Here is a 24,480-nt window from a genome sequence, read left to right on the forward strand (position 1 = left end):
TTATTGAAAAGTTTTATCATACATTTTATCTTTAACAAACCCCCCTCCCCCTCCCCTATCTCTCCCTCCTTACCCCTCCCCCCCTCCCCCCCCCCGACTTCCCAGAGCTAAGTACAAGGTATAAAAAACAAAAAAAAAAGAATCATAAACAACCATATGCTAACAACCGTAAACTCTAAAATCTATCACTCTCTAGCTCATATAGGATAACTACAAACACTATTAATATAAAATATATAAAAATATATATAAAAAAAGAAAGGGAAAAAAAGGAAGACTTATTCAAATGCTACATGAAACTTCTTAGTCCCATATTTATTCTGGATATACTCAATCCATTTTCTCCACTCCATAATATAACGTTCTTGCGAGTGATCTTTCAAATAAGCCGATATCTTTGCCATCTCTGCCAGGTCAGAAACCTTTAAAGTCCACTCTTCTATAGTCGGCAGTTCCTCCTTCTTCCAATGCTGACCTATCAGAAGTCTTGCTGCCGTAATTAAATTCAACATCAACTTAGTGTCCACAACTGTAGCATCTGTAATTATTCCCAACAAAAAAAGTTGCGGACAAAACTTTATCCTCTGTTTAAAAATCTTCTGCATGTTCCACCAGACTTTTATCCAAAAAGCCTTAACCTTTTTACAAGTCCACCATATGTGAAAATATGTTGCATCTTCATCACCGCACCTCCAACATTTAGGCTGATAATTCGGATACATACTTGCAAGCTTTTTAGGATCTAAATGCCATCTATAAAACATTTTGTAAAAATTCTCTCTTAGATTTTGAGCTTGTGTAAATTTTACGTTCCTCACCCAAATCCTTTCCCACGTATCCATTGTAATAACTTCTTGGATATTTTGGGCCCATTTAATCATGTCTAATTTTTACTAACAAGAATAAAAAGCTCTCTTACTCCTGGGCCTGCAGCACGCCACCAAACGCAGAGTTAACGTCTACAAATGGCAGCAAAGAGAAGCACAAATTAAGGTAAGGTTAGAGAACAAGGGTTAGGATTCAAGAGCAAATCTTAACGAAAGAATAAATATGCCCATCCCAAAATATCAGCTGAGAGTCAGGGAAAAAAGTGTTTTGTAAGGAATCAGGACAGATTCTGAATATATCCCAAGTAAAATAAAGTACTTTTCTTTTGCTACTACATAGCAAGAGTCGGTTTGGTATAGTGGCAAAGGCACCAAGCTACAAACTACAAGTCCTAGTCCTGCTTTAGGCATAAAATCAGCTGGGTGACTTTGAGCCAGACCCTCCCTCTCAGCCCCAGGGAAAAGGCAATGGCAAATTACTTCTGAAATGAAAACTGTAGGGGCTTGCATTCGATTTTTCCCTCTGAAATCCACAGCTGGGTAAAGACTCCGTCTTCCCTTTACTCAGAACCATGCTGTATTTTCCCTGGGAAGATCCAGAGAACAAATAGCTCTCGCTGGCTACTTAATCTCAAGGGGAAATCTCTGCAATAGGCAGAAGGGATCAAGTTACCACCCAACTGTGGATAAGCTTCTGATCCAACAGGGTTCTCTGTAGCTTACATTGCAGCTGAACCTTCAACCAAGTCGGTTTTAATAGTGAAAAATTGGAAGAGGGGAGAAGATGAGAGTGCTGGTGGCTAAGACCTCAACCTACCGTGTTTCCCCGAAAATAAGACCGGGTCTTGTTTGGGTTTTTTTTTTTGCCTCCAAAAGAGGCACCAGGTCTTATTTTCGGGGGATGTCTTTTATACTCACCTCCGGCACTGACAGCCCCACCCAGCCGGTCCGCTTCTTCTGGCCGAAGAATCAGCATCGTTCTGCAGCTGCCTTCTGGCCTGCATTTCTCAGTCATAGGCCTTTCCGGAAAGTCTATGCAGCCAACTATTGAGCTATGGATCCATAGCTCGGTTCTCGGGCTGCAGTGGCCTTCCGGAAAGGTCTATGACTGAGAAATGCAGGCCTGGCTGCAGAAGATGTTGCAGAAGAAGAAGTGGGCCAGCGAGGAGAGGCCTGGCTGCAAGGTGAGTGGGTGCGGGGCAGCTGGGGCAGATCCACCCCCCCCACCTACCCCCGCCCTAGCTCTGTGTGCCTCGCCTCAAAACTAGGGCTTATTTTTGGAGTAGGGCTTACTTTTGGGGAAACACAGTAATATTTAAATAATCTTAGCCGTTAAATTATAGAACAATTAAGCAGTGGAACAACTTGCCTCCAGAAGTTGTGGGTGCTTGAACACTGGAGGTTTTTAAGAAGAAATTGGACAGCCATCTGTCTGCAATGCTATAGGGCAGGGGTAGGCAACCTCGGCTCTTTTATGGCTCATGGACCCCTGGTATAGGGTCTCCTGCCTGAACAGGGGGTTGGACTAGACGACCTCCAAGGTCCCTTCTGACTTACATTTCAAGAGATGAGATAAAGTACCAAACAGAGCTGCTCTTTCTTCAGTATAAATGTTTTCAGAAACTTGAGCACAGATAGACCATTTAATTTTTTTTTAAAAAAAAGAATCTATTTGCCAGTTGAGTCTATTTCTTTTCTAAGCTGGCCTTAGAGTGGCATTTTTACCTGTTCCTTTTCCTTCATCTTCTTGGTGGAAGCATCGGCTTTTTTCTTGGCTCCATCTAGTTTCTGCTGGGCATTCTTCAGCTCTTTCTCCCTTTCCACTTCAGCATTTTTCATTTTATTTTCCAGCACTTTCAGTTTCTCCTCAGCCTTTTTTTGCACTTCTTTTGTTTTCTTTAGCGTCTCCTCACTTTCCTCTAAAAACAGAAGAGTTTTGATTGTAGCTTTTAAATAGAAAAGCTACATAGCAGAAAGCAAAATAGCACCTTACCAAATGTTAAAAAAACAACAACAACCCACCCCTAAATATTAACTATTCTATCTAAAAGAACAGGCCAATTTCATCATTAATATTTTCAAATGATTTTAATTATGGCTTTTTCCCCCATTTTGGACTGAAATTTTAATTTTTTCCAGCACAACAACCGCCAGTTGTATTTGTTACGAGTAACTCTTATATGGGAAAAAAATGCTTAACGGATCTGGGCTTTTGTTAAATTCAGGTTGAAGAAAAAGCAAGGAAGACAGCACACCCTATCGCCACACAATTTTCAGTTGCTCAGGAAGCCACACAAGAACACAACACAAACTGCACAGCCTCGGGGGGGGGGAAATCACATGAGAATGACGTGTGCTTTTGAGAATAGTTTTGTCAGCTGTGTCTGAACACTCGTCTGTTGCCCAAAATGTCATGACCTGTCATCTTTTGACACATGAGTCACAGGTTCGTCACCACTGCCTTAAATTAATCTCCACTGAGGGAAAATAAGGCTATGGTACCAAGAAAATGACATGACAAGAAAACAGTGACGATACAGATACAACTATCTGTTTGATGGCCGTTTGGTGGCCGTTTAAACTTACAGTGGCGTTGAAAAAAAGTGACTTACAACCTGTCCTCAGGTTTACAAACTGATGTAGCACCTCCAGTCATATAATCAAAATTTTGGGCACTTTGGTAACTGGCATGTATTTACAATGGTTGCAGAGTCCTGGGGTCATGTGATTTCGATTTGCAACCTTCTGCGCCGGCTTCCAAGAAGAAAGCCAGGGGAGGGGGTGGGGGGAGCTGGATTTGCTTAATGACCACATGATTCATTGAACAACTGCAGTGATTTCCTTAACCACAGTGGCAATAAAGTTTGCAAAATTGGGCACATCACAACTTAAAAACTGCCCGGCTTAAAAACAGAAACTCGGGTCCTAATTGTGGTCCACCTGTAGTTAAATTCTATTTAGATTCATTTATTTGCTTAAAATGTTTTAAAGGCTTCTGGTTCGAAGCAACCTTTTTTCCTGAAGAAAAATCTAGAGGTGCAACTCGAGACAGCAGTGTTTTTTATAGTATTTACAATTGTTCTCTTCTCACCAATGGTTTTTTTCAGGGTATCCAGCTCTTCCTGATGCTTGTGATAAGTACTTTGTTGTAACTTAGTTTGTAACAGGTCAGCTTCTTCAGACTTCATTTCCCATTGTTGCTTCAGCTGACGATACCTTAACAGACGTCATAGTTTTTTAATATATATATATATATATTACATTCCACCAAGACACCTTTAAAAATGTCCCACCTTATTTTCTGACGATGAACTTAGCATTCCCAAAATACACATAACAAAGGTCGTGCTTTGATCCTGCCAGATTTATAATCAAGAAGCCGCACAATGGTATCATTTGATAAGTGTGCGCGTAGTTCTGTCAGCTTCCCAAAGCAAAACTTTTAGAGGCAGTCCTCACTTAATGACTATTTCTTTCCTGACTGTTCGGAGCGACGGCACTCAATGAATTCCTTGTGGCCAATCCTGAAATTAGAGCCATAGCACTGACCCCACAATCATGTAATTAAAATTAGGCACTTGGCAGCCCATGTGAATGGGATGTGGTGGCTCAGTGGGTTAGGACGCTGAGCTTGTCGATCACATGGTTGGCAGTTTGGCAGGTCGAATCCCGAGTGCCGCGTAACAGAGCGAGCGCCTGTTACTCGTCCCAGCTTCTGCCAACCTAGCAGTTCGAAAGCACGTAAAAATGCAAGTAGAAAAATAGGGACTACGGTGGGAAGGTAATAGCGTTCCGTGCACCTTTGGCATCTAGTCATGCCGGCCACATGACCATGGATACGTCCTCGGACAAGCGCTGGCTCTTCGGCTTTGAAACGGAGATGAGCACCGGCCCCTAGAGTCAGAAACGACTAGCACGCATGTGCGGGGGAACCTTTACCTTTACCTTTACCCCATGTGAGTGCAGAAGATATTTTAACAGCCTCCGGCCACATCTGCCCGTTAGGGCATCCTCTGCTCTGCTGCCACCCTCAGCTGGCCTTCCCCATCTTCTTTCTCCTGCTGCTGCTGGCCCTTTGCAAGGCCTTCTGCTGCATTACAGAGGTCTCAGGAGATCTCAGGAAGGGCCAGCAGTTGCCTTGGCCAGGAAGGCTTCATCAACAGCAGAAATAAAATACAGCGGGAAGGGACCTTGGAGGTCTTCTAGTCCAGCCCCCTCCCGCTTAAGCAGGAGAACCTACACCATCTCAGACCAGTGACTGTCTAGCCTCTTCTTAAAAATCTCCAGTGATGGAGCACCCACGATTTCTGGGGGGGCAAGCTGTTCCGCTGGATGATTGTCCTCACGGTCAAGTAGTTTCTCCTTAATTCCAAGTTGCTTCTCTCTCTGATCAACCATTGTTTCTCATCCTGCCCTCTGGTGCTTTGGAAAATAACGTGACCCCCCCCTCCTCTTCTTTGTGGCAGCCCCTCAAATACCGGAATACTGCTATCATGTCGCCCCTGTTTTTCCTTTTCTTTAAACGAGCCAAATCCAAGTCCTGCAGCTGTTCTTCGTATGTTTTAGTCTCCAGGCCTTGGATCGTCTTAGTTGCTCTTCTCTGAATTTTTTTCCAAAGGAGGAAGAAGGCAGAGGAGGTCAGCTGGGGCCAGCAAGTGGTGGCAGAGGTAGGCAGCGGTGGTTGAGTGGGCAGCCAAAAAGGGCAAAGATGGGGGTGAAGGGGAGTTGAAACGGAGGTGAGCATGGAAAGGCAGGAAAAGCATGAGATCCTTGCCTAAGAATGGTACAGTCCTCACCTAATGACTACCAGAACTGGTGTTTCTAAGCCAGAGCTTTTCAACATTTTCACCCATTGTACCACTTTTAGGATATGGCAACATCCAAATACCACCAGTCGCCTAGCAAGGTGTCAAAAACTTGATGACCAAAAAAAAAAAAAAAGGAAAAAAGTGATGAAGTACAGGTAGTCCTCGACTTACAACAGTCCACTTAGTGACTGCTCGAAGTTACAATGGCACTGAAAAAAATGAATCAGTTGCCAAGCATCTGAATGTAAATCACAAGACCCTGGAGATGCTGCAACATTCCAGCTGATTGGTGCTTCTTCTGGGCTTAGAAGCGCCAGGATCAGCGCCAAGCTCCAGCTGGAGCCTGGCGCTGATCCTGGCGCTTCCGCTGAGCCCTGACAGCCTCGAAGAAGCGCTGATCCTGGCGCTTTTGCTGAGCCCTGACAGCCCTGCAGCTCCAGCCATCTCACGCGGTGCTGCCACCGGTTCAGCTCATTCCCCTCCCCCGCTACCACTTTTCTAGGATGGTCGCGTACCACCTGCCAGGTGCCAATGTACCACAGGTGGTACCCGTACCACTGGTTGAAAAGCCCTGTTCTAAGCAGTGGTCATGTGGTGTTTAGCTTCATGACTGTACCATTTAGCAAATGGAAGTTTTGGTCCCAATAACAGTTGTAACCTGAGGACTACCTCTATACAAATTTTAAGTTTAATCTTTTTGCAGGTTTTTGTCTGGAAGAGATTCACCTTTCTCAAGTATTAATTTACCAAGCCAATCATACTGAATTAACTAACTTCCTTCCTATTCCCAGAGTTCCTGGATAAAATAAATTGGCCAGTGCATACTTTTCAAGGGTCACCTGTAGACTTGCTATCTCTTTTCCTGTCGTCTGCAGCTCAGCCTGTTTTGCTTTCAATTCGTCTTGCGCTTCTTTCATTTCTTGAAGTTTGGACAAAACTGAAGCTGCCTGAGACCGCGCACCTGGTTTACAAAAGATACCGTTGCATGCGTGAAAATCAGTTCAAATACGAGTTGCAATATTGCTCATTTGTTCAAACCCCCGCACACAAATCCTTTGGATTCCAGACAAATGTTGTAAATACTGAACCTGTGGTAGCTGTGCTACATAAATTTCTGCATCAACTGACTGTAATGATACATGCAGGAAAGTATTGGTGGCTTGTGAAGACCCTAGAACAATTTATCCAAGACCCTCATCCTGTAGCATAATAGGCTGGTTACACAGGTGAATTTTAAGTTTTGGACAAGCAGATAAATGCAATTCAGTAAAAGAAAAGACTCAGTGATTTCCTTAAATATAACAGAGACATGTCAAAAGTGTATTGTAGTAAAGAACAGAAAATTAGCCAGTACCTCCACTCAGTGTGCCTTGGGGATCAAATGTGTCTCCACCTAGAGTGACTGTTTTTGTCATTATCCTTTTGTCAAAGGTGACTCTCTTGGCATTATCCATGTTATCACAAACCAAGGCCTGCCCAAAGACGTACTCCATTGCCTTTTGGATTTCAGAATCATAGCCCACCAGACTAAGGGCCAGATTAACATTGTCATCACCAACCTAGGACAAAAGGAAAAAGGACAAACTCAGGATTTATTTTTTAAATAAATTTATTTTTTAAATCTAACTCAGGATTTATTTTTTCCTAAATTCTATGATACAAAAAAAAATTTAGGATTTATTTTTCCTAAATTCTACGATACAAGAAAATTGTATAGAGATTTGGTTTCAGCTTATGGTCATTATATCGTAGTCTATTACTGTTCAGGCAGAAGCTACTTATAAACATAGACCAGACTGCAACCTGGTGTAACTGGGGATAGACAAAATGCAACATTGAAATTTGATGTCAAGGAAATCCATTTGCCTCCTAGAATGCCCCTTATTCAGAATCCTGCAAACAACTTCCTCTTCTGGAATATTTATTTGTGGAAAATTACAATGTCTTTGTAAAAAATGGATGGGAATATTCCAGCAGAAAAAGTTACCTCCCTAGAATAATGCATTTGCAATGAGTGGTAAGTGGAACTCCCAGGATTCAATGCTGGTTGTGAATTCTAGAAGTTGTGGTCCCCACGCATCGGGGGAACACTATTTGGAAGGGGTTTGTGAACCCCATTTATTTTAATCTCTAAGCTATCGTTGCTAAGACAATCAATCTGAAATTGAAAGACTTAATTTAATATTATCATTAAAATAAAATAAAAACTTTGATGGAGATACGTATTAAGGAAAATAAATAACAAGAAAATACATATTAAAAAATAATTGTCTGGTTCATAACAACATGTGGAAAACTGAGAAAGAGAATAAAAAAAACTTTCAGTATAGAAATAGGTTCAAAACTCCCACAAAAGGAAATATACCAAGGTTTTGGCCACTTTGATCGTTTCTTTTCCAATGCATCTTGATGAAATTTTATTCAGTGGAATAATAGTATATCGACGCTTCAGTTCACCTTTCTCTAGCAGCTTTTTCCCAGTAACCTAAGAGATAAGAATTAAAAAAAAATTGCTCACGTATTTGCTAACCCATTTTACCTGCAGCTACTGCTACATTTATTACCGTGATAAAAACATAGTGTTAAAACATGTCTTTTTAAAAATGTTAGGATTCATCTGATTTATAATTAGTAACTGTATACAATATTCTATTCTATTCTATTCTATTCTATTCTATTCTATTCTATTCTATTCTATTCTATTCTATTCTATTCTGTTCTGTTCTATTCTGTTCTGTTCTATTCTATTCTATTCTTATTCTATTCTATTCCAACCTTTCTTGCCACAGTTGTTAAGTGAAACACTGCAGTTGTCAAGTTAGTAACATGATTGTTAAAGGAATTTGGCTCCCCCATTGACTTGGCTTGACAGAATTTCATAAAAGGTGATCATGTAACTCTGGGACGCTGCAACCGTCATAAACATGAGTCAGTTGCCAAGCATCTGAATTTTGATCACCTGACCATGGTGACGCTTAAACGGCCACAAGTCACTTTTTTTCAGTGCCATTGTAACTTTGAACGGTCACTAAGTGAACTGTTGTGAGTTGAGGACCACCTGAATATTCTGCACATGCATAAGCTCTGTCTACTCAAACACTACATGCAGGTTATAAAATATAGTTTGAATGGTCATCTTAAAACATTACAAAAATAGTACAATTAAGAAATAAGGACTATTTTATGTATTACTTTTTTAATTTATCAGAACCGTTGTGCTTAAGCGATTACAAGTGTAACATTCAGATGCACTCATGAATACAAGCCTAGCTTCTGCTTGCTATTAAATCTGGTTGGCTGCTAAACAGCTGAGAAAAGAACAGAAGTCATATTTTTAATAAAATCTTTTGAGAAACGCACCTCGGTGTCCACCACCACATTATAAAGTCGACCGCCAGCCACCACTTCTAGTGCTGTCGCCGTAGAAACATCTTTCACAGTAATCAAAGATGCAACCAGCCCTTTAACCCGATCTGGATTCCAGTTTGTTTCTGGATTGCTTAAAATCAATGAAGGAATTGTTCTGTGAGAATGTATTAATGCTTTTCGTAGATAATTTTGTTGTTATTAAATAATACTGTGAAATCCCTAGCCAAAGACAGAATGTTTCTTCCCAATTTCCCAGTTCAACTGTAAAACATTTTAACGTAATTCCTGCCTGGAGACAGGAGATACAATTTAATGTTCCGTGGCTTCACCTGTATTCAAAACGTAGATTGGGGAACCTGACCAGGAAAGTTTCATAGGATTCCCTCAAACGATTTACCACACGGGATAACTCCTTTTGCTTTTCTAAAAGATGCTCTTCTTTTTTATCTGGAACAGCCAAATGAATAAATAACATTATCTAGAGTATGTATTTCTAAGGTTTCAGAAGAAGCTGATCAGACAGAAACTTACAGCCTTTATATAGAAGCTACTTAATATAAAATGTACAAAAGGGGAACCACCTGTGACTAACTCATCACATACTGTATTCTAGCTCACAGAGATGCAACATCACACACTTATGTACAGGTAGTCCTTGACTTACAACAGTTCATTTTACTGACCGTTCAAAGTTACAATGGCATTGAAAAATGTGACTTACGACCATTTTTCACAGCCTCTGCAGCAACCCCAGGTTCATGTGATTAAAATACAGATGCTTGACAACTGGTTCATATTTATGACTGTTGCCCTTGTCCCAAGGTCATGTGATCCCTTTTGCGATCTTGTGACAAGCCAAGTCAATGGGGAAGCCAAATTCACTTAACAACCAGGTTACTAACTTAACAAACTGCAGTGATTCACTTAACAACTGTGGCAAGAAAGATCGTAAAACGGGGCAAAACTCAGTTAACAAATGTCTCAGTTAACAACAGAAATTTTGGGGTCAATTGTGGTCGCAAGTCAAGGACTGTCTGTACTTCTGTTAGTGCAGGACGTGTTCAAATTGAGCTCTAGTGGGCTATTGTCCTCCATGGAAGCAGCAATTCGTCTTGAATCTCCATCTGTGTGTACAATGTGTAAAACAAAACCCCCTCCGTTCAAGAAGGCGAACAAACCTTCACAGTTGAGTTTCTTCATTTCATGCTCAAGTTTCTCTTTCTGCTTTTTAGCTGCCTCAAAGGATTCTTGATCTTTTTTGTAGCCACCATCCATTTTTTTTACTTCACCCTGTTTTGTCTTTAGTTCTTGCTGGGCGTGTTTCAGTTTCATCTGAGCCTTCAAAAAAATAAAATGTGAAGTTGTGATTTGGTTCTTTTGCTTTTGGAATGAAGTTAACTTTCTTGGAAACAGTCATAAAATAGTAATCACCGTGAATCTTCTATGTTTAAGTACCAAACAGCTTTTCAAAGAAGGTAAAGGTTCCCCCGCACATGCGTGCTAGTCGTTTCCAACTCTACGGGCCGGTGCTCATCTCCGTTTCAAAGCCGAAGAGCCAGCGCTTGTCCGAGGACATCTCTGTGGTCATGTGACCGGCATGACTGGACGCCAAAGGCGCACGGAACGCTGTTACCTTCCCACCGTAGTGGTCCCTATTTTTCTACTTGCATTTTTACGTGCTTTTGAACTGCTAGGTTGGCAGAAGCTGGGACGAGTAACAGGCGATCACTCTGTTACGCGGCACTCGGGATTCGACCCGCCAAACTGCCAACCTTCTGATCGACAAGCTCAGCGTCCTAACCCACTGAGCCACCGCGTCCCTTATTAAAAGAAGGGGATATTCTAAATGGGCAAAACTGTCAAACCAAGATGGTCCTGATTGTAAAGAACAGAACAGGAAAACCACAAAGTCCTTGAAACATAAGAATGAGCCTGAACATGTCAGCTCTGCCCTCTCTACAGATATCATAATGGAGGGTTCCCTAGAAATAGGAATCGTTACCTCCAGGCCTAAAACATTTATCCAGCCTGGTAGGGAAACAATATTTCATGCAAACATATCTTATAACGGTTGAAGCAAAGACAAGAGCAAATCTGGGCCTGCAGAAGAGTCATATCCTAATCCTAAAAACAGGAAGATTTGCAAAACAAATCTTATATACTGTTTTCCCAAGTCCACAGTAAGGAAACAACGATTTCCAAAAGGACGGTTTGGGCAGCCAACTTCTTTCTCCAGTTAATAATCCTCAGTGCTAAAATCTCCCAGTTAGACTTCTGCAATGCTCTCTACATGGGGCTGCCCTTGAGGACCACTCGGAGACTTCAGCTGGTGCAGAATGCAGCCGCACGAGTTGTGATGGGAGTCTCCCGATACTCCCGTGTAACACCTCTTCTCCGCGAGCTGCATTGGCTTCCAGTTGCCCTCCGGGTGAGATTCAAGGTGCTGCTGATGACCTATAAAGCCCTAAATGGCATGGGCCCGGATTATCTTAGGGAGCACCTGCTGCCAGCATCAACTTCCCATCGTCCTGTGCGCACCCATAGGGAGGGCCTCCTTAGGGTGCCGCCAGTCAGGGAGTGCCGGCGGGTGATCCCCAGAGGAAGGGCGTTCTCTGTGGGCACGCCTGCCCTATGGAATGACCTACCTGTGGAACTCCAGACCGCCCCCGACCTTCGTTTGTTTTGCCGGGACCTGAAAACTTGGCTCTTTGATCTATCTGGCCTAGACTGAGGGGTTTTAAATTTTAAACTTTGTTTTAATTTGTTGGGCTAGTAATTAATTTAATTTATTTTAATTCTATTTCTATTTTAACTTTTATATTGTTTTTAAATTTTGCCCCGTAAACCGCCCTGAGTCCTTCGGAAATAGGGCGGTATATAAAACTAATTAAATAAATAAAATAAATAATGGCAATCTGGCCATTAGGGAGGGCATGAATGAGGAATAAGGCTAAATATTAATATTTAATCAGATGCCTCGATTCCTACCATGGACGAAGGGTTACAAAAGCTGATGGGATTAGCAGAGATGGCCAAATTGACTGTGCTGATAAAAGAAAATAACATACTTAAGTCCTTTTGTTTCTACTCGGAAACCGCTTCTGGACTTTGTGCTTGAGGTGGGGAAAAAAATGATCTGATGATTTTGGGTTTTACCGATTGGACCGATTTGCCGATGGCTAGTTAGTGCACACTACTATAGAAATGTAAAAAGTTGAATTTGATTTTAATGTCTGATTTTACTGCCACAGAGTTGGAAATCAATGCCTTTTGTCTCTTCCCCTCTCCTTCTTCACACCTTTTTTTGTTTTCCCTTTTTCTAACTGTTGTCCCCCTACTATCTGCTTTTGCATTTTCACATTCTGTTATCAATGAATAAAACTAAATAAAATGCTAAATAATTGTCTTAATCAGATACAGTGATCACTGCCAAGAATATTCATTGGCAATTACCAATGGAGGGGGCTGATGGAAACCACTGTGCCTATGAATCTCTCCCCTGTTGCCCCACCAAATTTTTTCAAAATGTCCATTTAGGAAATGGATACTTTTATGGTTTGACCAATGAATGTGGACAGAGCAGAATATACTTTACAAAGGCACACACTGTTGTGATTCAGGGTCAGCCTGTGGGTTCGGCAGTTGGGTCGGACGACTCAGAGGAGGAGGGGGGTGTTGAAGAGCTTGCTGAGGGGGTTGGAGAGCTTGCTGATGAGAGCCCTCAGCCAGGCCCCTCCCACCTGGTCACGACGCAGACCCAGCTGTGTGAGCCTGACAGCGTGGATGAAGATGACCCACAGCTGGCCCTGTTCAAGGACGCCCAACGCAGGAGGCAGTCAATCAGGAGTAAACAGAGGAAGGCAATGGGACACCTTGGAAGGAGGCAGAGAGAAGCCACGCCCTGAACTGTATAAAAGGGGAATGCGTGGGAGGGCTGGTTTGCTGAAGGCAACCGCTTGAATAGCTCCTGTTTCATGGTTCGTGTCTTGTTTTGCTCTGTTTTATGTTAATAAATTTGGCAGGCTTAGTTCCAGCCTCTTGCCGTTTGTAAAGGGGTTGTCCCTGCCTTTTCTGCAGGGCCGGTAGCAGGCTGATACAAAACACACACTGGCTCAAATGCCCTGATGTAACATCAGAGAAAACATTTCGAAAAAATAATATTTGCATTCTCTTTCAGCTATTTAGGAACACATTAATAAAACTGGGGAGAGGTATAGAATCCACGGTAGCAAATTAAAATTCAAGAGATCCCATAATAGAAGTTGGGGGGGGGAAATCTCATCTTTAATACAGAAAATATATATTCCAGACAGTTCATCGTTGCTTCCTCAGTCAACTACCTGCCTTCATGAGTTGATGTCCTTCAAAAATTCACAACATTCTTTAAGCCTTTTTGATACAGGTAGTCCTTGTTTAACCATTTGAAGTTTGACAGACCGCCCCCAAAGCTACTTCCAACCCAGTTCTGTCAGCAGCAGCCCCCTGTGGTCACATGATCGCGTTTTAGGCATTTGCAACTGTCTCACCTTTATGGCTGGTTGTAGCACTCTGTGGTCAAGTGACCACTATTTACAATGGGGTTTTTTTTTGTGTTGAGGCCTTTTTTGCTGGTTTCAAAAAAATGCCCATAGGATTGATTTGCTTCATGTTCACCATGTTCTGATTAACAACCGCCAACGTTCTTAATGATTACAGAAAAGAAGTCATAAAATTAGGTCTGTCATACTTTGACTTACTACTATCATGACTTATGACGATAATTTTGGGGTACGTCACGGTTCTAAGACAAGGATTAACCTGTATATGGCATTTTAATTGGACGCTGCGCCTAATTTGCCAGCAGAGACACACCTTTATTACTTACTTGCTTAGCTTCTGTCTCTGCTTTGCTTATGTCATTCTTGCAAGTCATCATCTGTCCAGCCAGAGTAGCATCTTCCCCATCTTCACTGCTGGACAGACCAGCTGACACTGCGTTGAAATGCTGCTGCGCTGCAGCTAAAGCCTCAATGTCTTTATGGTTTCCTTCCTGAAGAACGCTCAAAGCATCTCTCATCTTCTTGACTTCTTTTTCTTTCAAGTCTAAGGCTTTAGAATCCTTGGGGAAGGGAGGGAAGTTGCATAATTAAAAGGCCAATTTTTTTAAAAAAGGGAAAAAAATACACAAATTCGTAACAAAAGCTAAGCGCAATCCTACTTTAACCCATAACAAAGTTCCATTGAAAGCTGAGAATTAAAACAGCTGTGACCCTAAGAGAATAATTAATTTGGTTGGCCAGTCTTGAATCTGGGGCTGTTTTGGTGCTCTCCTTCAGTTTAGATCACATCTACATATGTATTTATTCAGAAATAAGCCCCATAAAGCGGTCACCAGCCTTGGTGGAGCAGTGGGCTAATGCCTCCTTAAGTAACACCAGCTGCCTGCAATTAGTGCAGGTTCGCGTCTCACCAGGCTCAAGGTTGACTCAGCCTTCCATCCTTCCGAGGTAGGTAAAATGAGGACCCAGATTGTTGGGGGCAATAAGCTGACTTTGTAATAATGCCGCTTGGGGGGGGGGGGCGAAAGCCCTAATAAGCAGGCATATACATAGAATGAAGGCTATTGCTAAGCACATTGATTTGTGCTTTAGATTGTAAGCTGCCCTGAGTCTTCGGAGAAGGGCGGGATATAAATGGGATTAAAATAAAAAAAAAATGTCACCTGACTGTGCCAACTTATGATATCAGTTACAGCTGTAGTCATAAAGTACAACGTCATCTGATCAGGCCAGCTTCCCCCGTGGACTTTTGCTAGTCTGAAGCCGACTGTGAAGGTTGCAAGCGGTGATCACGAGACTGTGGGATGCTGCAACAGCTGTACCTGAACACTGATTGCCAAGCAACCGAAGCCCAATCACTTGATCGTAGGGACCCTGTGACGGCCACATCTTCGAGGACCAGTCCTAAATCTCATTTTTCAGTGTCATCATAACTTTGAATGGTTACTGAACAAGCGGTCAGTCAGGGAGAACTGTATGTACTTTTTAAAATACCGTGATTTCCTAGTATAGAAGTACTTTTGTACAGTACACTATACATTTTCAAACATAAGCTTATCGAGAATATATTTAATTGTATGAGGGGGAAAAATAAGTGTATAATTTAAGAGCCTTTCCATTGCTTACCTCTGCCATGGCTTTAACCAATTCCTTCTGCTTTTTCTCTTCACTTTGTAAATTTTGCTTTTTGATAGCCAGGGTGCTTTGTACTTTGGTATCAGTTCTCTGAACCTCTGCAAGAGCTTCTTCTAGAGAATGAAGCACACCACCAAATTCCTACGAATGATATATGTATTTAATAGAAGCAGATTTATGTTTGCAATAGTACCTCTACAGAGCTTCCTCAGGCATTTCATTAACATAAGAAATGAAACAAAAGGCAAAAGTATTAAAACTCTTTCTTGAAGAATAATGCCAATTTTTAAAAAATGATTCTGTACCAAGCAAAAATCTAAACAGGAACCTAGTGAATAGAGAATACGGGGAAATAGTCCCATTGAAAGAAAATGGAAAAGGCCAGCGTATAGCAGAATTTAATATGTGGCTAAAGGAGTGGTGTAAAGGAGAAGGCTTTGGTTATATTAGTCACAATGTCCGTACCTGGTCCAATGAAAAAATGTATAAAAGAGATGGTCTGCATCCATCCAAGAAAGGGACTGAGTTACTTGGCAATAAAATCACAGCTTTTTTGGAGGAACATTTAAACTAAATAATGGGGATAGTGAGTTAATTGATACAGAACATCACTGTCCCCGGCAATCTAAGAAAATAGGGGAAGCCAGGCACCACACAAGTTATGCAGCAAGTAAACACAGGGTCAGTCATAAAGGACTCAAATGTCTATACACTAATGCACAGAGTATGAACAGTAAGCAGGGTGAACTAAAAATTCAGGTAAATGAGGGCAGATATGATATTGTTGCCATTACGGAAACATGGTGGGACGAAACCTACAAATGGAACACACAGCTAGAGGGATTTAAACTATTTAAAAGAAACAGACTAAACAAAAGAGGAGGAGTTGCTCTATATATAAGAAATAACTTTATCTCTACAGAAATAAAGTACAACAATGACGAAAACTGTAAACTCGAAAGCATTTGGGTCAATATAAAAGGGGAAAGAAATGACATTGCCATAGGTGTATACTATAGGCCGCCCAACCAAGCAGAGGAAATAGATGAACTTTTTGCTAGTCAGCTAACTAAGGTATGTAAGAAGCACATCACAATAGTAATGGGGGACTTTAATTACCCTGATATCAACTGGGAGACAAACTCTGCACCAAGTGGAAGATCAAACAGATTCCTGTCAAACCTAGCAGACAACTTTCTCTCCCAAAAGGTAGAGAAGGGAACTAGGGGATTAGCCATATTGGATTTAATTCTCACAAACAGAGATGAAATGATAGAAGGTGTTGAAGCCACAGGAACCTTGGGGGGAAGTGATCATGCAATATTGGAATTAAATTAAATTAATTCAACATTCTGGAGGCACAAGCAATAGAACACAGCCAAACTAGAGTCTAGGACTTTAAAAGAGCTAATTTCAATAAACTTAGAGAGACCATGGGAAGAATTCCATGGATGAGAATCCTACAGGGGAAAACAACTCAAGAAGCTTGGGAAATTTTGAAAAGTGAGATAATAAAGGCCCAGTCTAGTACAATACCAACAAAGAAGAAAAATAACAGCTCTCAAAAGAAACCAGCATGGCTGCATAAAGAATCTGATAAATTGAAAGATAAAAAGGACAAGTATAAGAATTGGAAAGAGGGGCACATAACTTAGTCAGAAAAGCACACTGTCTATGCTTACACATCCAAAAAAGCCTTGTGTTCTTGATATTTATTTTATTTTTATTTTACCGTATATACTTGAGTATAAGCCGAATTTTTCAGCCCACTTTTTGGGCTGAAAAATTCCACTTCGGCTTATACTCCAGTCAACAAAAAAACTTACCGAGGACTTGTGTGCGGCCGAGGCTTTGGTGCTTCCGGGATCGCGCGCACCTCTCCCAAGCCACCGCCGTCCGCAGACCTGCCGAAGTTTGGGGAGGTTTGGGGAGGTGCGCGCGCACCTCCCCAAACCTCCCCAAACGTCGGCAGGTCTCCGGACCTCCGTGCCCTGCCTGCCTGCTTCTTTCCGCTGCGGAAAGAAGCAGGCAGGCAGGGCGCGGAGGTCTGCTTCTTTCCGCAGCGGAAAGAAGCAGGCAGGCAGGGCGCGGAGGTTTGCTTCTTTCCGCTGCGGAAAGAAGCAGGCAGGCAGGGCGCGGAGGTCTGCTTCTTTCCGCAGCGGAAAGAAGCAGGCAGGCAGGGCGCGGAGGTCTGCTTCTTTCCGCAGCGGAAAGAAGCAGGCAGGCAGGGCGCGGAGGTCTGCTTCTTTCCGCAGCGGAAAGAAGCAGGCAGGCAGGGCGCGGAGGTCTGCTTCTTTCCGCAGCGGAAAGAAGCAGGCAGGCAGGGCGCGGAGGTCTGCTTCTTTCCGCAGCGGAAAGAAGCAGGCAGGCAGGGCGCGGAGGTCTGCTTCTTTCCGCTGCGGAAAGAAGCAGGCAGGCAGGACGCGGAGGTCTGCTTCTTTCCGCTGCGGAAAGAAGCAGGCAGGCAGGGCGCAGAGTTCCGGAGACCTGCCGACGTTTGGGGAGGTTTGGGGAGGTGCGCGCGCACCTCCCCAAACCTCCCCAAACTTCGGCAGGTCTCCGGACGGCGGCGGCTTGGGAGAGGTGTGCGCGATCCTGGAAGCACCGAAGCCTCAGCCGCGTGCAAGTCCTCGGTAAGCTCCGGGCGGTCACTTGCTTCGCGTCTCCTGAGGGAAGGGGGGGCGACTGGAGCGGGCGTGTTTCCTCGCCTGCTGGGCGCCGCGATTTGCGCGGGCCCCGAATGGCAGCGTGGAGCGAGGAAGCGGACAGCCAGGGCTTCCCCGAGAGCCACGGCCACAAAGGGTATTCCTGTGTATTCAGGCTTGCAAAATGGCGGATCGAGCCTCTGCTGGCGGCAGAGGCTTGCAGAGCGCGGATCCAGCCTCCGCCGGCGGCGGAGGCTTGCAGAACGGCGGATCGGCTTATACTCGAGTCAACAACTTTTTCCAGTTTTTGGGGGTGAAATTGGGGGGTCTCGGCTTATACTCGAGTCGGCTTATACTCAAGTATATACGGGTAATTCCATTTATATCCCGCCCTTCTCCGAAGACTCAGGGCGGCTTACAAGCTTAGCAGTAGCCTTCATTCTATGTATATGCCTGCTTGTTAGGGCTTTCACACACACCCCCAAGCGGCATTATTACAAAGTCAGCTTATTGCCCCCAACAATCTGGGTCCTCATTTTACCTACCTCGGAAGGATGGAAGGCTGAGTCAACCTTGAGCCTGGATATTGGCTTAGTTATGTCCTGTGGTTGTAGCCCATTCATTATTTTATGCCAGTTTGTGAGTTAGCACTGTATGAATCCAGACACTAAACATGCTTGCCCAATTCCCTGAACTATAGCAAGTTTGAGCCTTTCTGAACTACCTATACCCATTTAAGTGTGTCCAAAAATGGGTTAACACAGGAATAGGAACAACTTCAGGACAAAGGCTCCACTTTTCTGTTGTAAGCAGTTGTTATCTAAATATTTATTGTTTAATTCTTTTTTTAATTTTTGTACTTTTATGTTTCTTAATTTTTTATTTTGTGAGCCGCCCTGAGTCCTTAGGGAGAAGGGCGGCATATAAATTTAATCAATCAATCAAACTGGAGGTACGTATTGTCAACCTGAACGCTTTACTAGCATCTAAAGGTAAAGGTAAAGGTTCCCCCGCACATGCGTGTTAGTCGTTTCCGACTCTAGGGGCCAGTGCTCATCTCCGTTTCAAAGCCGAAGAGCCAGCGCTTGTCCGAGGACGTCTCCGTGGTCATGTGGCCGGCATGACTAGATGCCAAAGGCGCACGGAACGCTGTTACCTTCCCACCATAGTGGTCCCAATTTTTCTACTTGCATTTTTACATGCTTTCGAACTGCTAGGTTGGCAGAAGCTGGGACGAGTAACAGGCGCTCACTCTGTTACGCGGCACTCGGGATTCGACCCGCCAAACTGCCGACCTTCTGATCGACAAGCTCAGCGTCCTAACCCACTGAGCCACCGCGTCCCTTCTTACTAGCGTCTAGTTATTCAATTAATTGTATGGCATATATTTCTAATAAGCCATTATTTCTTCAACCAACTAAAATTTTCAAGTGTATTCTTTACAGGTGAACAGCCTATAAATTTAATAAAATGGCTAAAAATAAGTTTTACTCCTTGTATTAGCATATTGCAATTAGGTAATTGAATAGGTCTTACCTGATCCCTTTTTTTTTCCATCTCTGTTATTTCTTTGCTAAGCTGCTTCACCTTCTTCTCATTTTCAGTCATCCCTTCTTGAAGTTTTGAAATGCTGCTTTCCATTTCCTTTAGCACATCAGCAGAACGTGCCTTGGTTTCTTCAGCTATTGTAAACTGATATGCCACATACAGACGGTTCAGGTGTTCTATCTCTCTCACAACTTTTTGGTATTCCAAATAGGAGGATCGTTCCTGGTTAGGCAGAAAAAAATAATCCATCATTGACAGCTACAGCAAACCAGAATATATAAGTAGTCCTTGACTTACAATAGCTAATTTAGTGACAGTTCAAAGTCGTTTTTCATACTGGTGACCACTGTAGCATCCCAATAATCGCGTGATCAAAATTCAGATGCTTGGATTCATATTTATGACCGTTGCTGTGTCCCAAGATCATGTGAGCACCTTTTGCAACTTTCCGATAAGCAAAGTCAATGGGGAAGCCAGATTCACTTAACAACCAGGTTGCTAACTTAACAACTGCAGGGGTTCACTTAGCAAATGGAGCATGAAAAGTCGCAAAATGGAGCAGAACTCACTTAACAACTGCCTCGCTTAGCAACTGAAATTTTGGGCTCAGCTGTGGTCGTAGGTCAAGGACAACCTGTATTCCATTAGAATACAGGCAGTCCTCAACTTAAAACCACAACTGTTTAGTGGGACAGTTAAGTAAGTTTTCCTCCATTTTACGCCCTTTTTTGCCAGAGTTGTTAAGTGAATCGTTGCAGTAGTAACCCGGTTGTTAAGTGAATCTGGCTTCCCCCCTTGACTTTGGTTGTCAGAAGGTCACAAAGTGATCAGATGATCTTCGGAACACAGCAACTGTGGAAAGTCCATGCCAGTTGCCAAGCAGCTGCATTGTGATCACATGATCATGGGGATGCTGTAAAGGTCATAACTGAAAAAAACGGTCACGTCACGTTTTTCATTGCTGTTGTAACCTTGAACGATCACTAAACAAACTGTTGTTAAGTCGAGGATTTCCCGTACGACAGAATAGCTGTTCTGCGTGAATGAAACTGAGAGATTCTTACTCTCTTGCGGTCCTCCAGAGCTGCCCAGCAAGTGATGAACAGGAGAAGAAAAAGGGGGAAATTCTTATTGCATAAACACTTTTCCATTTGCATATTTTGGGGTTTTGCCCATGGATGCCACAGAAATGAAATGCAAGATCTAATTGCATTGAGTCAAATTATTTCAGAATTTCTATTAGCAAAGCTAGGATTTGTAACTTGCTTAACAGTAAACCACACTGAATTCAGTAGGATTCACACAGTATAATAAGCAACAGTGTTCTTTGCTTTTGATTGACGTTGCTTGAACACCAGTTATGTTTTTTCATTAACTAGACAGTGATTTAGAATGCTGCATACAATCAGTTCGTTGTACTAAATCTAATCAAAGACGGAGTTTTATTGTGTGTGAACTCTGGTTAATTTAAACTGTAAATACCTCTTTCAGTTTTTGCAAGGTGGGTGTGATTTCTTCCTCTAAAATCTGTAAATCAAAAGTAAGAGTACTTAATTTTCAATTCTCCAGCTGAACCAGAGCAATTCTATTTTCCTAAGAGGACAAATATAAATATAGGATCAAGTAACCATAATGTTAGTACCGTGCAAATTTCTTTGAGTTTTGCTTCTTTTTTCTCAATAGTTTTTTGCGCTGCTAGTTTCTTGCACTCATACATCCTTGTGCCAGCTGCTTCTTCAATCATAGCCAATATCTAGAACAGCAGCAATAAAAATGTAACACAGATCAAGCTGTTTCAAAGATAAAAATCACACTAATAGAAAATCCTCTGTCATACTTACCTCTGGGGGCTTCATATTTAGCACTTTGGTAATTCGGCCCTAAGATAGAAGGAAAATAGCCAGCTATTAACATCTCAGTATTTTAAAGGCCTTATAATAATCTACATAGGGTGAATTATGGTGCAGATCATCCTTGGAAAAGAAAAGAGCATCTGGAGAATTGAACAAAAATTATCACAGCACATTTGTAACAAAACAATTGGGCAGGATAGTAGCTCATGGAAAGCTTTGTTACTATGTTTTTCCGCTTATAGTTTTACAAGGCTATCAGAAATATTACTGTAATATGCTTTTTGACACTAGATTGATGCCCATCCATAGATTATTAGATGCAGGGGTATGCTTAGAGGTATGCAACCAACTAGGAAGAAGAACATAAGATTATATGTTTAATTCTGGGCTGAATTAGCAACAGCTAGTTAGGTTTTGAGAAAGGAAGAAGAATTTAAAATCAGAGAAAAAGCATATTAAAGGCTTCGAAGCACCACACATTTACAATCTAAAAAGACAATACAATAAAAAGAAGAAAGGAAGATTATGAACATATATATACTTCATTACCTGCATAATAAGAAAATGAGGATTATTGACATTCAATCCAACAGAGCAGAAGAGATCTTGCACTCTGGTATTGTTTGCATTGACACCATTGATTAAGTATTTATTTCTGCCTCCAATCACCACCTTGAAAATGAATGTCAAAGGACTATTAGCGTGTATCATCTATCATCTCAATCAAAAAGACTATTTAGCAGTCATTTTAAAAATGACCTCCCTTGAAAACTATTTGAAAGAAAAACAAAATGAAAGATTTTAATTTTTCTACTTGCACCAATTTTTTAAAAGACGGTAAGGACATCATTTACAGAAATGTTTAAGGCATCATAATGGCTCACCTGTCTTGTGACTGTTATCTCATCATGATTCTCAAATCCTAGTGGACTCTGCTTCTTATCAAAATTATCAAAAGTGATAGAAACAGAAGCCTTAGTAATTCCAGCCTGCCCATTTTTGTAAACAAGGTCTTGCAGGTTGGAAGCTCTCACCTAAAATGAATTTTTTAAGACAAAATGAAACCAATAAGATAAACAGGTAGGGATGCTTGAGTTATAGGACTGCATCACAAAATAAATTCAGCTGTTGTATTTAAACAAATATGTTTCTGTATAAATGTTTTGTACATATTACATGTGTTACACCATTCCAATCTACAATTCAGTTCACTCAAGAGAGACAAGATAAAACCCATTTTAATGGATATGGTTATAGGCAAAATTTATTTTAAAAAATTATCACTCTGATGATATGCTTCATGAGTCAGTCTGTATTTCCCAAAATGTTTACACAAAATTATTTGTGAAAAGGCCTATGACCAAAATTGTTATCTAAAAGAAATCCAACTTCATAATGACTTAAAATTCTGCTTCCAAAAATTAGATAAATTAAGAATTTTTCCACAATATGTTATACTTTTATGGGATGAATTTGGCATGTTAAATTATCATTCTCTTGCAAATAAAGATCAATGATTAAGCCATTATCAGGACTTATTCTGAATTTTAAGAAGAAAATGTTCCTACAGTAAATTTTAGAGTTAGTCCAAGAGTCAACATTAAACATACTAAGAGCAGGATTTTTTAAAGGTAGCCAACATCTGTGACATACACACTTACCTGTGACAGATTGGTGATTCCCAATAAAAAACAGATGGAGTCCAGGATATTTGATTTGCCACTTCCATTTAAGCCGGTAATAGCATTGAATAGAGGGTCAAAATCATTAACTTCTGTCCTCTGAGCGTAAGACTTAAAACCTTCAAGAACAATTGACCTGATGTACATTTCAGCTGATTTCCCTATAGATTCCAAGTAAATTCACCTCCAACCTATAAAATGTACATTTCTTCCATTATTCAAGTTTAATATATAGGCCTGCTTTATAAAGCCCCTTAAATATAACCCAACAGCTAGGGTTATAGCAAAAACAATTACTACTCAATCATATGAACAATGTGTAACTTAACAAACAAAAATGGATCATTTCTATATACATGGATCACATACATCCTCTTGATAGCAAAACAGCAAGATCACAAATTAAACAGCAAGATCACAAATTAAGTCCTGCTGACTTCATCATTATTACACCTCCCACATTATGCTGGAGTAATTCATGTTTGCTTTGAGGCCACGTAAGAATGTATAGGAGGAATTGATGGCATTTTTAAAAAAAATCATTTGGCAAAGAAATGTATCCTAAAATCAGTAACAAAGCTACCTTAACTATATATTCAGACAACACTCACACAATCTTGCAGTATTTAAGATGCAAGATGCCTGTAAGTGAACGCAGTTGGAATATATTCTCGAATCAAGAGGCATCTGTTCAGAACACAGAACGTGCAACTAAAGACATTTTACACACTTTCCAAACTGCCTATCCAGCACACGCCAAACAAATTGGAAGAGGTCAAAAAGTGCAGATCCATCCAGGTCTGACATAAACCTCTCTGCCTTTAAAATTTTCTACTACAGGATATGCATACTAAAAAAAGAAAAAAAAAGGATCCGAATCCGAAGTGTTCAATTCAATCGGATTCACGTCGACGTACAAACCCCCTTGATTGACAGTCTAAAAGTGCTCTTCGGTTAGCTTCAGATGCTTCGCGAGGAAGCAAAAAAAAAAAACCCACTTGCAGATACAGTATTTGGGGACCGTCATAATTTGGGGGGGGGGGCTCTGAGAAGTCCTCACCCTCCAAGAAGGGCCGCCTCCAACCGACTCAACCGCAGCCGCTCCGCTTTTCCGCTTCCTCCCTGTTTGAATTTGGCGCGGGCGGACCTTTCGTTCGTTCCGCGCAAACTTCAATTCAGGGCTGTTCCGCACATTGCCTGATTTTTATTTTTTTATTTTTAAGCTTCTCAGAAATCGAACGAGTCAGGCGATTGGGAGAGGCTACCAAAGAAGGGAAACAACCTGACGAGCTTTCTACGCTTCTTTAATGCAGCAACGCGATTGGAGGAGGAAAAAAAAGAGTTTAGAGGGCCTAAAGGGGAGGGCGGGGCCTGAGAGATCCACTTACTTTCTCAGGCCCCGCCTTCCGTTTGGATTTAAAGCGGGAGTAACTCCAGAAATTGTTGTTAGCTTTGCAAGGAGGGAGCTATTCTTCTGGTCGAGCGGTCGGAGCGCTGGACTGGATGAAGCAGTAGTTTAGTGGCTTATTTTTTCTTAAGCCCTAGGTTTCTTTTTTTATTATTATTAAATTTATA

General features: G+C 41.8%; 1 protein-coding gene across 1 annotated transcript in view; it reads right to left on the reverse strand.

The window, feature by feature from the left end:
- SMC2 (structural maintenance of chromosomes 2) overlaps positions 1-24,187 on the reverse strand; it is a 33,488-nt gene extending 9,301 nt beyond the window's left edge. The window contains exons 1-18 of the mRNA XM_083351240.1: positions 23,966-24,187; positions 22,885-23,096; positions 22,108-22,257; positions 21,773-21,895; positions 21,212-21,250; positions 21,013-21,123; positions 20,853-20,897; positions 19,359-19,592; positions 15,169-15,318; positions 13,869-14,102; positions 10,183-10,342; positions 9,334-9,451; positions 8,996-9,134; positions 8,001-8,120; positions 6,990-7,194; positions 6,461-6,596; positions 3,919-4,043; positions 2,553-2,746 (exon numbers count right to left, since the gene is read on the reverse strand). Coding sequence (XP_083207366.1) covers positions 2,553-2,746; positions 3,919-4,043; positions 6,461-6,596; positions 6,990-7,194; positions 8,001-8,120; positions 8,996-9,134; positions 9,334-9,451; positions 10,183-10,342; positions 13,869-14,102; positions 15,169-15,318; positions 19,359-19,592; positions 20,853-20,897; positions 21,013-21,123; positions 21,212-21,250; positions 21,773-21,895; positions 22,108-22,257; positions 22,885-23,052 — 2,451 coding nt within the window. The 5' untranslated portion in view covers positions 23,053-23,096; positions 23,966-24,187. The remainder of the gene's footprint in view (positions 1-2,552; positions 2,747-3,918; positions 4,044-6,460; positions 6,597-6,989; positions 7,195-8,000; positions 8,121-8,995; positions 9,135-9,333; positions 9,452-10,182; positions 10,343-13,868; positions 14,103-15,168; positions 15,319-19,358; positions 19,593-20,852; positions 20,898-21,012; positions 21,124-21,211; positions 21,251-21,772; positions 21,896-22,107; positions 22,258-22,884; positions 23,097-23,965) is intronic.
- Between the last annotated feature and the right edge of the window lie 293 nt (positions 24,188-24,480).

This window comes from Vipera ursinii (assembly GCF_947247035.1).
Source record: "Vipera ursinii genome assembly, chromosome: 2".
In the NCBI taxonomy this organism is placed as follows: Eukaryota; Metazoa; Chordata; class Lepidosauria; order Squamata; family Viperidae; genus Vipera; species Vipera ursinii.